The following is a 17,086-nucleotide window of genomic DNA, read 5'->3' as shown; positions in this document are numbered from 1 at the left end:
GAGTTGTCCTCTGACCTCTACACGCATGTCACAGCATGCAAACAGAGAAATATAATTTTAAATTTTTCATTTATTGGGGCCGGGGCATGTAGCTCAACTGGTAGAATGCTTGACTAGCATGCACTGCAGTCCTTGATTTGCGATTCAGGGAGGTGACATTCAAGGTCATCCTCAGCTACACAGAGCATAATAGACCAGCCTTAGATACAGGAAACCCTATAAAGGCGGGGGGGGGGGGGCTAGCTAATGACTAGCAGAGTTTTTAATTAAAATTTTAATTAAAAATATGTATATGAACATTTTGTTTGCATGTGCATATGGGTGCCGTGTGTATGTTTGTGGGCTGTGTGTGTGTGTGTGTGTGTGTGTGTGTGTGTGTGTGTGTGTTGCCTGCAGAGGTCAGAAAAGGATGTCAGATCCATTGTAATTGGACTTTTGGATCGTTGTGAGCCATCATGTAGATGCTGGAACAGGACCTGAGTTGTCTGCAAGAGCAAGTGCCCTTATCCACAGGTCCAACTCTCCAGACAGTGGCTCTGGCCTGAAATCCCATGTACTTGAGAAGTTAAGGCAAAGAGATCACATATTGAATGCTTGTCTGATCCAGAGTGAGTTCAAGACAAGTCTGGGCAACTTAATGAGACTCTTATCTCAAAGTAAAGGTGTGTGTGTGTGTGTGTGTGTGTGTGTGTGTGTGTGTGTGTGAGAGAGAGAGAGAGAGAGACAGACAGACAGACAGACAGACAGACAGACAGAGAATGAATTAAATAAAAAGAGGCCATTGGGTGGTAGCAGCCCATGCTTTTAGTCCCAGCACTTGAGAAGAAGCAAAAGCGGGCAGATCTGAGTTCAAGGCCATCCTGGTCTACAGTGACAGCCAGAGGTACACAAAGAAATCCTGTCTCAGCAAACAAACATACAAAGAGGCCATGAGTTTAAGAGAAGAGGTGGGTGTAAGGGAGGAGCTGGAGAGAGGAAAGCGGGGGAGAATACTACAATTATAATTTCAGGAAATTATTATTTTGTCTTTGTTTTCCAAGACAGGGTCTCCCAATGCAGCTGGCTGTCCTGGAACTCACTATGTAGATCAGGCTGGCTTCAGACTCACAGAGATCTATCTGCTTCTGCCTCCCAAGTGCTGGGATTAAAGATATGAGCCCTACTCCCAACTATAAGATTATATTTCTAAAAGAAAGTAAAAGGAGGGCTGTGTCTAACAAGCACTTGCTCAGTGTATACAAGGCCCTGGTGTTTAAAGAGGAGAGTCCCGTTTGTTCTTCTCCAGTGCCTAGCAGTGACCATCAGGAAGCAGACGCGCCACAGCTAAATGAACATCAATTATGATACATTTCATTGACATAGCTTATCTGCTTCCAGTTCACAAAGAAACTGTAGTACTCGATCCCTCTAAACACCTGCGAGGCCGATACGTGGGAATAATTTGTTTAATTTCATAAGGAGAGAAATAAGGAAGCAGAAGGGAAAGTGATTTGGTCAAGGTCAAAGTCTGTAGCCCAGGAAGCTGCACTTGTGCGGGGGGTGGGGGCCCCCTCCCATCTGGCTGGCAGCCTGTAGTCTCTGGGCCTCACCTTCCTCTTTGAACCCACAGAGTCTGCTGACAGAGAAGCCTTATTCAGAGCCAACCTCTGCAGCCAAGTCAGTGAGAGCTAGAGAGCAGAAAAGGTGGTCATGCCTAGTGCCAAAATCCTTCCTCCAATTCTACCTTGTGCAAGTTCCTGGACACATGAAACTTTTTTAACTTTTAAGGTTCATTTTTTTAAAAAATATTTTAAAGATGTGTTTGTATTTCACGTGCAATGGTGTTTTGCCTGCATGTCTGTCTGTGTGAGGGTTATCAGGAGTTACAGACAGTTGTGAGCTGTCATGTGGGTCATTCCTCTGTAAGAGTCAGTGCTCTTAACCGCTGAGCCATCTCTCCAGTCCCGAGGTTGATTCTTTTTTAATGTATATGAATGTTTTACCTACATGTATATGTGTGTATATACATGTATATAACCATATGTCTGTGGTTAGTGTCCTTAGAGATCAAAAGAAGACATCCGATTGCCTGGAACTGGGGCTATAGGTTGTTATGAGTCACCATGTGGGTAGTAGGGATCAAACCCTGGCCCTCTGCTCTGATGCACTGAGCCAACCCTCCAGCCCTACCATGGGTTTCTAATGCCTGCCTGTGCGCTCTAGTCTGTAACACTCATCCTTGGCTCCCATGGCTTCTGACCTGACTTTCTTTTTTGGTTTGACAAGGGTATTTCTTCATTATTCTTCATTCTTCTCTACATGCTACACCTGACCACACTTTCCTCTCCCTCTACTCCTCCCAGTCATCTCTCATCTCCCCACTTCCCCAGATTCACCCCTCCATTTCCCTTCAAAAATCAACATGGCACAATTTTGTATGGTGTTTTCTGTAAGCTTGTGTTTTTCTTCCTGTCCCATGCTCCTGGAATAAGGACTCTGAGACTTAAATATATTTACAAATGCCCAGGCCAAAACTTTGCATGTTCTCCAACTAGCTCATAACCTAATATCCTGTTTATTCTAATCTGAGTTCTACCATGTGGCTGGTTACCTCTGCTCAGTTCTCATGCACTGTCCTCCTTGGAGTGCCGAGGTGGAGCTATCCCAGAATTCCTCTCTCTGTACCAGAATTTCTACCTCCCTATTTCTTGCTAATTTCTAAGCTAATAGGCCAACAGCATTTTTATTGACAGGTGAAACAACCATACATTTCCTAAAAGACTCCCTCTACAGCATAACAAGTTATGACAGGACTAGGTACAAACCCTCATATCAAGCCTGGATGAGGCAATCCAGCAGGAAGAAAAGGGTCCCAAGAGTAGATAAAAGAGTCAGGGGCACCCTCTACTCCCACTGTTAGGAGTCCCAGAAGGACACCACACTACACAACCATAAAGTACATACAGAGGACCTAGCTAAGACCCACACAGAGTCCATTATTGTCACTTCAGTTCCATGAACCTTGCTTAGTTGATTCTGTGGGCCATAGTCTGTGGTGTCCTTGACCCCTCTGGTTCCCACGATGCTGCCTCCCCTTTTCCGTGGTGTTTCCCCTGGCTCCACCTAGCGTTTGGCTGTGGATCTCTGTATCTGCACCCAAATCATCAGTTGCTGGGTGATGCCTCTCTGATGACGCTTGGGATAGACATGGATCTGAGTGTAGCAGAACGTCATTAGGAATCATCTCACTGATTTTTCTTCCAGCCATGTTTGGTTCTACCCTAGATCTCTGGGCTGTCCGGCCTCTGGTTCATAGACATACAGGCAGTGTCGGGCGTGGGCTTCCTCTCATGGACCAACTTATTCTGTGTCACCACTACCCCAACATACCTGGCAGGCAGGACAGATGGTAGGTTGAAGGTTTTGTGGCTGATGTCCCAATCCCACTACTGAAAAGCCTTGCCTGATACATGGTCAGTGCAGGATGATGTTGTCAGGCTCCGTAACTAGGAGTCTTTGCTAGGTCACTCTTGTAGATTTCAGAGTTTCTATCTAATAGGCTCCACATCACCCCCCAAACTCCAGTCATCTCTCCCAGTATTCTCTCCCTCCATCCCTACGCCCTGCTGATTCCTCTTGTTTCCATCCCCACCCACCCAAGTCCACTGGCAAAACATATTCTATTTTCCCTTCTCAGGGAGACCCACGCATGCCCCCTACCTTGAGCCTCCCTTGTTCCTTAGCCCCCTAGTGTGTGGGTCGTAGCATGGTTATCCTGTACTCTACAGCGGATATCCATTTATAAATGAGTCCATACCATGTTCGTCTTTCTGGGTCTGGGCTACCTCATTCAGGATGGTCTTTTGTAGTTCCATCCATTTCCCTCAAATTTCATGACATCATTGTTTTTAACAGCGCAGTTAACACTCCATTGTGTAAATTCACCATATTCTCTTTATCCATTCTTCGGTTGATGGACATCTAGGTTGTTTCCAGTTTCTGGTTATTATGAATAAAGCTTCTATGAATAAAGTTTCTATGAGAGAGGGGCAAGCAGCCAGACCGGGAAAGAACACAGAAACAGAAAGGAGTCTAATCACAGTGAGTGGTGGATGGGTGGGCATAGTTCTAGGAGAGGAGATTGGCAACTGTCAACAGGGAGAGTTAGAACTTAGGTAGCTGGAATGGAGGCAATGGGGTGAAGGCAGCAGGGTGTCAGCATCAAAGCCTTGTGCTCTTAGGTGTCTGAAGCAGCTGGCCAAGACTTCATGCCCTAATGACCTTTATTTGGGAACCAAGCCAGGGGCTCAGGAAGTTTTGGCAAGTCCTGAAGCATGCACGCTTGGTGAGAGTATACTATTGGACGGGAGGGGAGGGCGGGGGGGGGGGAATTGGCAGCCATTTTTCTTGTCAGTCTTTCCTACGCATGGACTTGAATGGGACATGAGTAGCAGCTACAGGATCTTCCTGTAGTGGCCACTTCCTAAGGTCTGCTGGCTCTGTACCTGCTGTCAGGGCACTGGCCAGGACAACATGAATCAAGAATTCGAAGTATACTTTATGTTCTTTTAGAAGGAATCAACTTCCAGCATTCTAAGAAATCATTCTTAGCTAGACATAATGATAAATACCTATGTGACAGAGGCAGGAGGATTCTATAAAGAGAACCTGAGAGAAGGAAGGAGAGGAAAGGAGGGGAGAGAAGGAAAGAAGGAAAGGGAAACTATTCCCAAAGCAGGTACACTCCCAATCTGAGAGGCAAGCACAGCACTGCTCATCAAGGAAAGGCATCTTGATATGTAGACCTCTGTGTTGCAGGGAGTTCATTCACATTTCTTTCAGCCTCACAGCCATGGGAGAGTCCACGATGCCCATGTCTCTCATCAAAAACAGGCTCAGCTGGAAGTGGAAACAGCCCTAATCCCAGCACTACAGAAGCCCAGGACTGCTGAGTATAAGGACAGTCTGAGCTAGTGTCAAACGGAGGGCAGACTCTAAGAATGTGGCTGAGTTGATGGAGCACTTGCCTAATAAGTATGAGGCTCTACTTAGTTCCTAGGATGGCAATAAAATGTAATAAAACCAACAAAGATAGTAAAATATCTAGCTAGAATCTCAGCCTAATTCCTGGTAGCACAAGCCTTTCTCGGGTCTAGGGCATCTCTCAGGAGTCTCCCCAACTCCTTCACTCTCCTGTCTTGCTTGTAAAGATCAGACAACCACCACTTATGTCACCGTAGAGTCCATAAAATGCCTTCACAAGGTCCGGAGGATGCTGCAGCGGGTAGGTTACTGGCTGCTCTTCTAGAAGATTTGGGTTTAGTTCCCAGCACCCACATGGTGGTTCTCTAACTCCAACCTCAGCGGATACAATGCCCTTTTCTGGCTTTTTCAGGAACCCAAGTGGTACACAAACATACATGCTGGCAAAACACCTATGCATAGAAAAGTAAATTTTAAAATTTTAAAAACTTTGTAGAAAGCCTTCACAATACAGCTATTGGAGCTTTAGAGCAACCTGTGTGACAGGTGGCTGCTCTTAGCCCTGTGGTTGATACTTTAATTCATACTTTAATCAACCTTGTTTTTAGAGATTGGTTTCAATTATGTAGCTCAGGCTGACCAAAGTCACAGTATTCCTCTTGCCTCAGCCTTCCATGGGTCACCTAACCAAAACACCGTTCTTCTGACTACATCAAGAGGAGGCCTCATTTGTGAACACCACAACCATGAGGCAGGAAAAAATTGATAGAAAGAAGCTAGAAAATCACAAGTCCAGGCACAAAACTAACATAAACTGACAGCTACTTTTAAATTGTTGACAAGTTTCATAATTGGTTTTCAAGGTATTCAAAGACTATATATAAAACCCCATTTTAATGACCAAAAATAGTTTTTAGCGCTTTGACTAATAATTTGCACCCCAGTTTTAACAAATGTTTGCATCTCAGTTGAGAATTAGCAGTGTGTGCCTCAGCTGAGCTCAGGGCAAACTCCCTTGTCCATGGCCTTCCATGTACTTCTTCCTGCATCGGTCCAGTTGTGTTCTCTGTGAAATAGACTTTGGCCTCTAAAAGGACATGTTAATCTGTTCAGTAAGCTCAGAGTGAACACTAATGTGCGGAGTACTGAGCAAGGGAATGGAAGACATATGAACTAGTAATTCTGTAAGCCAGGCATGACGCTCATGCCTGTAATCCCAGCACTTAGAAAGGAGACAAAAGTATCAGAGGTTCAAAGTCACCTCCAGCTGTATAGTTTAAGGTCATTGTGGGCTATGCTCCTAATAAGTAGGCAAGTGAACCATGGACAGAGCGCTAACAGAGATCTTCTTACTTTGCCTTGTTATCAGTCAGCGGGAACTAATATAGTCCCTACAAGCAGATTCTTTTTTTTTTTTTTTTTTTTTGGTTCTTTTTTTTTTCGGAGCTGGGGTCCGAACCCAGGGCCTTGCGCTTCCTAGGTAAGCGCTCTACCACTGAGCTAAATCCCCAGCCCCCAGATTCTTTTTTTTAAAAATATTTATTTATTTTATTTATATGAACACTGTAGTTCTCTTCAGACACTCGAGAAGAGAGCATCCCATTACAGATGGTTGTGAGCCACCATGTGGTTGCTGGGATTTGAACTCAGGACCTCTGGAAGAGCAGTCAGTGCTCTTAACCGCTGAGCCATCTCTCCAGCCCACAAGCAGATTCTTAAAAACTATGTTGGGTACTATTGTACGGTTTTAGACAGATAGAGGACTAAACTTTTGATCCTATATTAGGCAGGCAAAGCAAGAGTTTGTGTGTTTGTGCTCAGTCTGTTCTACACAGTGGGATCCAGGACAGCCAGGGATAAATTGTGTTATTTTCTGTATATGTGTATCTTCCTGCAAGTTTGTCTTAATATCTCATGCCCATCAGGTATCTTCAGAGGCAGGAAGAGGGCATCAAATCCCTTGGGATAGTAGTTACAAATGGTTTTGAGCCACCATATGGTGCTGAGAACCAAACCTGGGTCCTTTGCAAAAGCAGCCAGTGCTCTTAAGTCCCTGAACCACCCCTCCAGTGCCCCTCACCCCAGGGTAGTTCTTACCTAACTAAAAGCTAGAAGGCTACAGCTGACTGAGACCCTTACCCTGGCTCCCATCTCCACTGGCAGTCCCACAGTTCTCAGGAAACATCTAAGGGGTTGGGGATTTAGCTCAGTGGTAGAGCGCTTGCCTAGCAAGCGCAAGGCCCTGGGTTCGGTCCCCAGCTCCGAAAAAAAGAAAAAAAAAATCTATTGCCTCTCAAACAATACAACTCTAAAAATCAACCAAATCTCCAACACAAGGCACAGGACAGTCTTAACTTTATTGAGGTTCTTGATTTAAAATGGTTTGCAGTAAACAGAACAGCCTGTAGGGGAGCAGCTTCCCAAATGTTGCCTGCCCTGTGACCTACGGGTTGAAGTCCACTTGACATATGGATTATTCCAGATTTCTTTTTGTAATTGGTGGTGAGGAGGTGATGCACGGAAGTAGGGAGTATGACCAAGAGAAGGCAAGGTAAGGCTCAGTCTGCAAAACCCAAACTCTAGAGGGCCTCAAGTTCAACCAGTTAAAGCGTTTCACAGCCACTGGTTACCCCGCTGTAGCTAGTCAAGAATAAATTAAATACTACAGCTTTGCCGCCTCAGCAGATGGTGAGAGAGAACTCTAGGCCAAGCTTTGAGCCTAGAGTGCACTGGGTGTCAACATCACAGATGCCAGTCTGTGGAGATTCTGAACAGCCCCCTCCACCTGCTCAGTGGGAGCCCTAGGTTCTACCCCCATAGCAGTTCATCAAGCAGGCTTCATCATTTACGTTTCTTCTCCTGTGTGCTGGTGAACCAAGAGTCTAGGAGTTTCTTGCTGTAGTAGAGTTGCCAGGCATGAACTTGGACTGCCAGTACCAACACCAGGTACATGACAGAGACGGCGGAAAAACCGAACAGGAAGCGATAGGCCTTGCCATGGCGGTAGAGCTGCTGTGCCGCAGGGAACATCTCCATGCTGCCATAAATGAGGGGAGCGATGGAGAAGAGCCCCATGCTGATCATAGAGAGCACCAGGTAGCTAATGTTGTTTCGAGGGAAGGAGAGAAGACCCAAGACAGAGGGCACAATGCTCAACAAATACGGATATTCCCACTGATAGGGCATGGCCACCTGGTCATGTGACAAGAGCCTCAGGTGTCCCACACTCATCTTGGCAACCAACAGCAGCCATATGACGAGATGCACGTAGATCAGCTTCTTGATTTCGTACTTGAGGGTCACACTGTAAGGCAGAGCAAAGGGAGAGGCAATTTTCATTTAAAGTGCTCTGACCACCAACTGTATTCCTGCCATGTGTATAGGACACACAGACACAATGTGAATGACACAGCCTCTGACAGGCTGGGTACAAGGGATGGAGAAGAAAATAATTAGGAAATGAAATATAAAGCTCAAGTAAATACTTATAAGCCCAAGATATCCTAGGGAGTAAACAATGTAAAATCACTTCCCTGCCTCTTGGCTAAGATCAAGTGTAATATCTGTTCTTATCAGTTTAATATCTGATATGTCCTCTATCCGAGGACAATATAGTAAATGGGTTTTTGGAACTAGGGGCTGGAATACAAGCTTGCTCCATCCACTCCATGCACTGACCTGGTACTGCAGTATCTCCAGGAATGGTGTACCCCTCCAGGGAATAATGTTGGTTAAATAAAAGGCTTAAAATGAAGGGAACAACCAACAACAAAAAGAACAAACAACAATGGAGTATAGGATGGAATGCCAGAGAAAGCTATCTATGTAAAGGAGAAAGCTACTTCAGCTTCCAGATGAAGGAAATCGAGGCAAAAACACGCAATTTATGTATTTGTCTTTCAAGAACTCAAGTGGCAAGACACATGGGAGAGGCAGTAACAGATTAACTTCAAAGTCTATTCGAGTACACTTCAAGACTGAGGAACAGCAGTGGCACCTGCAAGGCTGAGGCAGGAGATGCCAAATTAGAGGTTGGCCTGAACCACATAACAAGACACCATTTCACCGAGCCATGACAATTCTCACCAGTGGTTGAAATGACAGCATTGCATCACAGAAACAAAGGTGAGGAGGCCTTGAGGCAACAAGGAGCACAGTTCAGGCTCCCCATATTTCTCCAGCTACAGCTGTCATGTGAAATAGCTGTCTTAATTCCCTAGGTCTCACTCGTATCCTCAGTCTCAAGAGCAAGGTGTCTCCTCTAGCTAGGTATGCAGTGACAACGAGACCTTGGGTTAGGAGTTCCCCAATAGGAAGGGCCTAAAGTTGAGAAAGAAGGGTCCAAAGAGCTTGTCATTCTTCTGTACAGACAGAGGCAAAGAACCAGCTGAAAGATTCAATGGATTTAAGGAAAAAAATTAATTCATCTTAGGAAATGTGGGAGGTAAGGCAAAAAAAAAAAAAAAAAAAAAATTTACTCTGTCATTCAAGCTCCTTCAAGGCAGGATCCAGTTTGGCTTTTTCTCTTTAAAAAGTTTATGTGTATGTGTGCACCACATCTGCACCAATGCTGTCAGAGGTCAGAAGAAGGCATCAGAAGCCCTGGAACTGGAGTTACAGAAGGTTGTAAGCCTTCTGATGTGAGTGCTAGGAACTGAATTTAGGTCCTCTGACAGAACAGCAAGTACTCTTAGTTACTATATGTGGGTTCTTAGGAAGAATTTGGTTTTTTCACCCATAATACATAAAACATTTGATCACGTGAAGATATTTGGGAAACTTTACTTAACATATACTTATTGTAATTGTTCACTTAAAGTAAAATAGAATGTAACCACGTTGTGATTCTTGTGCCGCTTGGAAGATTTTGCTAGGATGTATAGGCTGTGGTGAGTTGCTGGAGATTTGCTTCATCTACCGAATGTATGAATGTGTATGTATAGATGTAAAGATACCAAGCATGGGAGTGTGTGCCTGCTGTATTTCATTGCCGAACCCACGTTCCCACCTTGGATCACAGAACACACTGTCAGAGCTGGCCTCAAGACAATTAACTCAATCCTATGTGCACAATAAGCCTAAGACATGACTACATTGAAACTTTGTAAAGTATTTGTGACATCTTCCATAAAGATGGGGTCTACAGGTGGTGGTGACACTTGCCTTTAATCCTATCACTTTGGAGACAGAGGGGATGGGGAAGGGGAAGGAGGGAGGGAGGGATGAAGGGAGGGAAGGAAGGAAAGAAAGAAAGGGGTCTACAGATTGATAACCTCCTGATAACAGTATGGTATCTGGTATGGTCTTAGCCACACAGTGCAAAGGTTACAAGGAAACAAGTTATACCTCTCTCCCTCTGAAGAGACAACGTGTGTGATTAACATTCCTGGTTCTCCTAGTGCTTAAGATTTTAAAAAACAAAACCTTTATTGAAAAGTATAACATAAAACCAAATAACAAGGTCTAGTTTTGAAAACTGGCACAGCCTCAGTGTCTAACACAATACATGATGATGGATAGCCAGTAAGGACTTATCAAACAAATAAAAGGATGTAAAAAATCCCCTTATATGGACATATTCCTAAAACTCAGGTTGGACAGGGCCACCTTTTACCATCCACACTCACCCAAACAGCCCCAAGTTTAGCAGCTACCATGTGTTAGTTCCCATGCTGGGCCTTTACACACCAAAACCTAAAAGATATGAGATTTTTTTTTTCTCCCTCTGAAGATGTTAAAATGGAGAGTCCAATTAGAAATAGCCTGCTGGGGGCTGGGGATTTAGCTCAGTGGTAGAGCACTTACCAAGGAAGCGCAAGGCCCTGGGTTCGGTCCCCAGCTCCGAAAAAAAGAACCAAAAAAAAAAAAAAAAAAAAAAAAAAAAAAGAAATAGCCTGCAGGAGAGAGGGGGTCTCCATGGAGGGGGATCTGGACTACATACCAAGACTCTAGTTTACAAAATCACTTCTGATCTGTAGTTAGAAAGATGGCTTGCCATCCTTCTGTGTTTGGTTCTCAACATCAACCTCGGGTGGGCTCAAAACTCCATGTGTAATTGTAACTCCAGTTCCAACACCCTCTACTGGGTTCTTCGAGCAGTTGCTCTCATATGCACAAATACATACATACACATACACACATACACACATACACACATACACACATACACACACACACACACACACACACACACACACACACACACACACGAAATTAAAAATAAGAATCTTCTTTAAAAACCTTAAGTAGTGGACTGGAGAGGTGGCTCAGCGGTTAAGATCACTGACTGCCCTTCCAAAGGTCCTGAGTTCAATTCCCAGCAATCACATGGTGGCTCACAACCATCTATAATGGGGACCCGATGTCCTCCTCTGGTGTGTCTGAAGACAGCGACAGGGTACTCACATACATGAAATAAATCTTTAAAAAAAAAAAAAAGTTAGGTAGTTTTCTGGCCAAGTTCATTCCTGAAAACCCAGCAGCACTCAGGAGGCTAAGGGGAAGGATGTGAGTTCGAGGCCAGCCTGAACTCTACTGTGGAACCTTTTTTTCGACTTGAAAAAGCAAAGTGGTGTCCCCCAAGGTCACCGAGAGGGTCCAACACGGAACCATGTGCCTGTGCAAGCTGGATCCCCTCAAAACACAAGGCGAACCAAGGCGGGCCAACCGGGCTTTCCCAGCCTGGAAATAAAACAGAGTTCGCTAGAGCAGGGACCTGACGGGTGCACGACAACTGGCTGGAGTGCGACAGCTTGAGGACCACTGATGTTGCTTCCCAGAACCTGCAGGCTCCGCCGGGAAAGGCCTCGGTACGGCTGTCTCACCTCGTACCTCATTTGGTAGTGCATGGCGACTCGTTCCCGGTGCTGAAAGTCGCTGCCGTCGGTGCCGGCCGCTCGTGGGCCTGCCCGAGACGCCATCGTGAAGAACCTAAGGCCCTAACGCCGACCCTCTGGCTCACACCTAGCCAGGCTCCCAGAGAACCGCTTTCCTGCCTCCTCCTCTCCGCTTCCACCACACGGCCTGCAGCTCTGGGAGCACTTCCGGTCTCTCTAGCCCTGGAGGACTGACTCTGTGGTTTCTTCGCGCATGCGTTCTTGGTCTTTCGGATGTTCTTGCATCTCCCAGAGTAGAGCGAGTGCAGAATTAACTTAGTCCCTAGAAATATCTCGCGGGTCTACCCGAGATGCCATCGTGCGGAATCGAACCCCTTGCCGCTAATGCCGATCAGCCATGCCCCCAAGCAAACCCCCTTTAACTTCATTATAAAGCATTTCAAAAATTACTTGTGTATGGGTGTTTTGTCGGTGCACCACGTGTGTTTTTTTTTGTGCCCGCAGAGACTGGAAGAGGACGTAGGATAGTCTTGTTAGCTATAATGTGAGTGCTGGGATTTGAACCTAGATCTATTAGGCTTTTTTTTTTCTTTTTTTCGAAGCTGGGGACAGAACCCAGGGCCTTGCGCTTGCTAGGCAAGCGCTCTACCACTGAGCTAAATCCCCAACCCCTATTAGGCTCTTAACTGCTGGCCCAGACCCTAAGTTTTTTGTTTTTTTGTTTTTTTTTTTTTTTCCTTTGAGACAGGGTTTCATGTGCCGCATGCTGGCTTCGAACTCTTGACAGTCTTTTTGCTTCAATCTCCCAAGGCATGATTATAGTATTAAGCCATGCCTAGCTCGACTTGGCATCTTTGACCAATTGCTCAGTGACTTGTTGCACACTTAACACTTCCTGAAGCTGCACACAACCTTCGGGTTAGGATCCGGAGCAAAGACGTTATATACCTAAAAGTACAGGGCGGTCAATGTTGAGAGGCAACATTCAGAGGCTGAGGCAGTAAAGAGGCATCTCTTCCTCCCTGCACTGTTATCCACAGTTTGAGACCCTGGGGCCTTAAGCTAACTGGAACAAAGATGGCGGTGAACATTTATAATCTCCCCAACTTGAAAGGTGGAGGAAGGAAGAGGAGGAGTTCCTCCTCGGTTACATAGGAAGTTGGAGGCCAGCCTTGCCTATGTTGAACGTTGTCAATGAATGAATGAATGAAGGAAGGAAGGAATGAATGAATTGAACATTGTCAATAAATGAAATAAACAAACAAACAAATAAATAGCTGGAGAGAGATGGCTCAGTGTTAAGAGCACCTGCTGTTCTTGCAAAGAACCCACCCAGATTGTTTGTTTTATTGAGAGAGGACCTCACTATGTCCTGGAATTCACTATGTGGGCCAGCCAGTCTTGAACTCACAGAGTATTCTTCATGCCCGATGTGTTTGTTTCTGAGCACCAAATGCGTGTCTGGTGCCAGAGGAAGCCAGGAAAGGGCGTCAAATCCCCAAATGCCCTGGAACTGGAGCTCTTGTTGGGAACTACCATGTAGGCTCTGGAAATCCAACTCAGATCCCTTTCAAGAACCACTCTTAACCTCTTAGCCTTCGACCCTTTAGGGTTTGGCTCCTAACATCCACAGCTCACAACTGACTGAAACTCCAGTTCCAGAGTCTCTGGCACCCTCTTCTGGCCTAGGTGGGCACTGCATACATATGGTACACAGACCTATACCCAGGCCAAATACCCATAACACACCCAAGATTTTTTAAATTAATTTTTTAAGACAAACCAATGGCTGTACTGCATAGGAGTGTATGCCTGTGGTCACCGCCCTTGGGAAGTTGAAGTATGAGTTTGAGGTCAGTCTTATCTAATTGCCGTATGGAGAATGGGCTGGAGGGCATAAAGATGAAGTCTATGTCAGCAGCAGAAACAAGAAATAATCCACTGGCTTGAGAGCTGAACTCAGCCTTGCTGGGGTCCAGCCTCGACACAGGATCAGAGTTCTCAACTGGAAGCAGCGATATCTGGAAGGCGCATAATAAATATACACAGACTACTCTGGGTACAGTTTCTCTCTCTCTCTCTCTCTCTCTCTCTCTCTCTCTCTCTCTCCTCTTTCTTTCTTGCTCGCTCGCCTGCAGCTTGAGGCTGCACACACTCTGCATTCTCTTCCACACTCTGCTTTTCTTCTTTGCACTTTTCGTTTCTCGAACTCACACTCACGTACACCTCTGTTCATTACCCTTTCATTCTCACACACACTCTTCATACACACCTCACACATATCTCACACACACCACATGTACTGTCCTCTCACTCACACACATAATCTTCATACACACCTCACATTCTCTCTTCACATGCTCTTCTCATGCTCTCTCTCTCTCTCTCTCTCTCTCACACACACACACACACACACACACACAATCTCATGAACACTTCATTCTCTCTCCACTCACTTTCCACTTGTTCCTTACACGCACACACACGCTCACACACGCTCACACATGCTCACACACGCTCACACATGCTCACACATGCTCTCTCACTCACTCTCTCATTTGCTCCCTCATTTGCTCTCTAGCCTTTCTCTTGCTCCAGTCTTTTATTGATTCTCCAAAAGCAGGTAGAAAAAAGACACTGTATAATCATTGCCAAATCAGACTCAAAAGAATAAGCACATCCCACAAAGAATTAAGAACTATAATTGTTTCCCCAAAGTTTCAAACTTCCCACATTCCCAGGCCTGTGACCAAAATAATAATAATTGCAAACTTATCATTATTTAAACTTTAACTTTTGACTTATTATACTTCAGAGCTCTGAGGTCAGCTGCTTGCATTTTCTAAAGCTCTAAAGATAAGTGACATAGGCAAAGCCGCCAGGCAGAAAGAATCAAGTTAACCCTTAACTCAGTGGTTCTGCTAGCTTTCTGTTCCTTGCACACAATGACTCTCATAAGAGTCCCAGTGTTTTGACTTAGTTTACTAGTATATAATTTTATGTATTCTATACTTCCTTATCCAGGAACCACTCTCAGGTGTTATATAAAACTTAATTCCTAGTTTCAATAACATTTTCTTTTCTTAGGGTCCCAATGTTGACTCTAATTCATTTTCTAATAATTTCTTCAAAGTTTCTTTGCAAGTCAAGCATTAATCTGGAGCTACTATTGTGCAGTTTTTACATTGTTTCCAAGATGAGAACACACAGCATGCACCTGGGTCATTAGGGCTGTGCTGTGCCCCTGTGCTTCAGTTTCCAATTGTTTAAGAATCATAACATCAAGGAACATCTAGTTTCACAGAATTCACCAGAGCAGAAGGAGAAAGAAGTAGGAAAGTCAGATATAATAGAATAATTATGCACACCAAGGCCAAATGAAAGGCAGTCACGCACAAATGAAATCTATGCAGCCGTTGTCCAGGGCTAAGGTTAGGAGAAATGGGAACAACCAGTTTTTACAAAAAACTGCTGCAGGCTACTGAGATGTCTCCATCCCGGCCTTCTGCAGGCAGCCTCTTATTTCAGATGGCAGGTGCCCTGGAGGGGTGTGTGTCCTGCTTCTCAGGGTCCTAGAGGCCACCCCTTTTTTTTTTTTTTTTTTTAACAAGAAGGGCTGTGGACTTCTGAGATGTCTCCATCCCAGCCTACTGCTGGCAGTCCCTGTCATCGTATGCTGTCCCCAGCACAGCCTGAGCCTCCTCACCTTCAGAGTCTATGCAGCACTCCAAAAGAACTCACATCACAAAAATTACGTGAAGGTCGATAAGCTTTCAGTTTACTCAGTTCCTGGGGGAGATAAATGTAAGGAGAGTCCAAGGACTCAACTTGAAGAAGCCATCTCACAACTCTAGCATCATTGTGAGCCATATACAAGTTGTTGTCAGGAAACATGCTCCCAAACTAAACCCCAAGGTGGAAACCTACATCTGGTGGGGATTAGACAACTTTGTGCATCCCCAAAATGCCTCCTGGATTCCTGGATTTCCCCCAAGACTCATTGTTATTGGTTTTGCTGGGTTTGTTGAACTCACTTTTGCTAGAGGTTCAAAAATAAAGAAGCTGGTGTATACTCTTTTTTTTTTTTAATTTTGTGGGATTAGGCGTCTCTATCTGTTATCCATGAAAAGCCTTCATCTTTGCTCAGGTCAGTGGGAGAAGTTATATGGCGGGGGATTACGAGGGTGCATAGTTGTAGATTTGTGAAAGGACGAATTTCAGAAGCCAGCAAATGCAAAGAATTTACCTGGAAATAGATAGAAAACTCCATGCTTTGCCCATTTAAGTCAGTTATAGGCAAACATTGGGAGCTCCAGATGGTAAATCAGTATTTCTACAGACAAAGAGCAGAGTCAGCATTGGATATAGTAAGCTAGCTTTCTTCTTCAGGAAAAACAAGACTAAGCCTTTTTTACTATTTTGGGTGATGGCATAGTACAAGCCAACTACTCTGGAATCCTTCCATGAAAATAAAATACAGGCCTTAGAACTCCTCCTTCTCAGATCATTATTTAGGTACATAATTAAAATCTGGATTCAAACAAGAAATAAAATAAGATAATAACATAAAATGAATAAATAGTAAGGATGGAGATTCTCACTATTTTTCCAATTTTTCCAACATTTATTAATTCAAAACAAAAAGCAAATTTCTTAAAACAAGTATCAGGGTCTGGATGAGATGTCCCAGCTGTTAGGAGCATTAGCCCTTCTTGCAGACAACCAGAGCACCATTCCTGTCACCGTAGTTCACACCATCTATAACCCCAGTTCCAGGGGATTTGATGGCTTCTTCTGGCATCCTCCTCTGACACTAGACGTACCTCTGGTGCACAGACATACATGCAGGGCTAGCCTGGTCTACATAGTACAGCCAGAGTTACATAATGAGACCCTGTCTCAACAAAATAGTATAACCTGGGCCCTTTGCAACAACAGCAGATGCTCTTAAACACTGAGCCATCTCTCCAGCCCTGTATTTGGTGGGGGGGTGGGTCCTATACGTGGTTTAAAATTGCAATTCTATTTCTGTGATAATATCATCTCATATGTTCAAACATAATTTGTACTTCTTTGGTTTGTGTTTTTATTCATTCTTCATATTTCTATCCTGTTGTTTGTTTTCTGAACATATGTAGATTGGGGGAAAAGGAGAGAGAGGGAGGAAGGTTGGGGAGAGTTAGAATCTCATGATGCTCTTCAAGTTGGCCTCACTTCCTGTTTTGATTCTCTTTAGCCTCCCAAAGATTGGAACTAAGGCATGTGCCACTGTACCTAGCTTCTTGGGT

The 17,086-nt window shown here is 44.7% G+C and overlaps 1 protein-coding gene, 1 non-coding gene and 1 pseudogene across 4 annotated transcripts; 2 read left to right on the top strand and 1 right to left on the bottom strand.

Annotated features, from left to right (window-relative positions):
• Positions 1–7,300: 7,300 nt before the first annotated feature.
• Jagn1 (jagunal homolog 1) lies at positions 7,301–12,003 on the bottom strand. Of its 3 annotated transcripts, XM_063286616.1 has the most exons (3): positions 11,794–11,931; positions 11,203–11,382; positions 7,301–8,266 (listed from the first exon to the last, which is right to left on the bottom strand). In XM_063286616.1, exon 3 carries the CDS (start codon positions 8,191–8,193, stop codon positions 7,804–7,806), a length of 390 nt encoding a protein of 129 aa, XP_063142686.1. In that variant the 5' UTR covers positions 8,194–8,266; positions 11,203–11,382; positions 11,794–11,931; the 3' UTR covers positions 7,301–7,803. The 3 variants fall into 3 exon arrangements, with proteins under 3 accessions (XP_063142686.1, NP_001037737.1, XP_006237115.1); NM_001044272.1 differs by lacking the exon at positions 11,203–11,382 and having other exon boundaries at positions 7,302–8,266; positions 11,794–11,977; XM_006237053.5 differs by lacking the exon at positions 11,203–11,382 and having other exon boundaries at positions 8,159–8,266; positions 11,787–12,003.
• Positions 8,487–8,677, top strand: LOC120102752 (U2 spliceosomal RNA). Its single transcript, XR_005504343.1, has one exon. It is a non-coding gene; the product is annotated as a U2 spliceosomal RNA (small nuclear RNA).
• A 3,445-nt stretch (positions 12,004–15,448) lies between the features above and the next one.
• On the top strand, positions 15,449–16,058 carry Apoo-ps2 (apolipoprotein O, pseudogene 2; annotated as a pseudogene).
• The last annotated feature ends 1,028 nt before the right edge of the window (positions 16,059–17,086 follow it).

The sequence above is a fragment of the Rattus norvegicus genome, chromosome 4 (assembly GCF_036323735.1).
Source record: "Rattus norvegicus strain BN/NHsdMcwi chromosome 4, GRCr8, whole genome shotgun sequence".
Lineage (NCBI taxonomy): Eukaryota > Metazoa > Chordata > Mammalia > Rodentia > Muridae > Rattus > Rattus norvegicus.
Note: the sequence above shows the minus strand (reverse complement) of the source record. Positions and strands in the feature narration are given on the sequence as shown.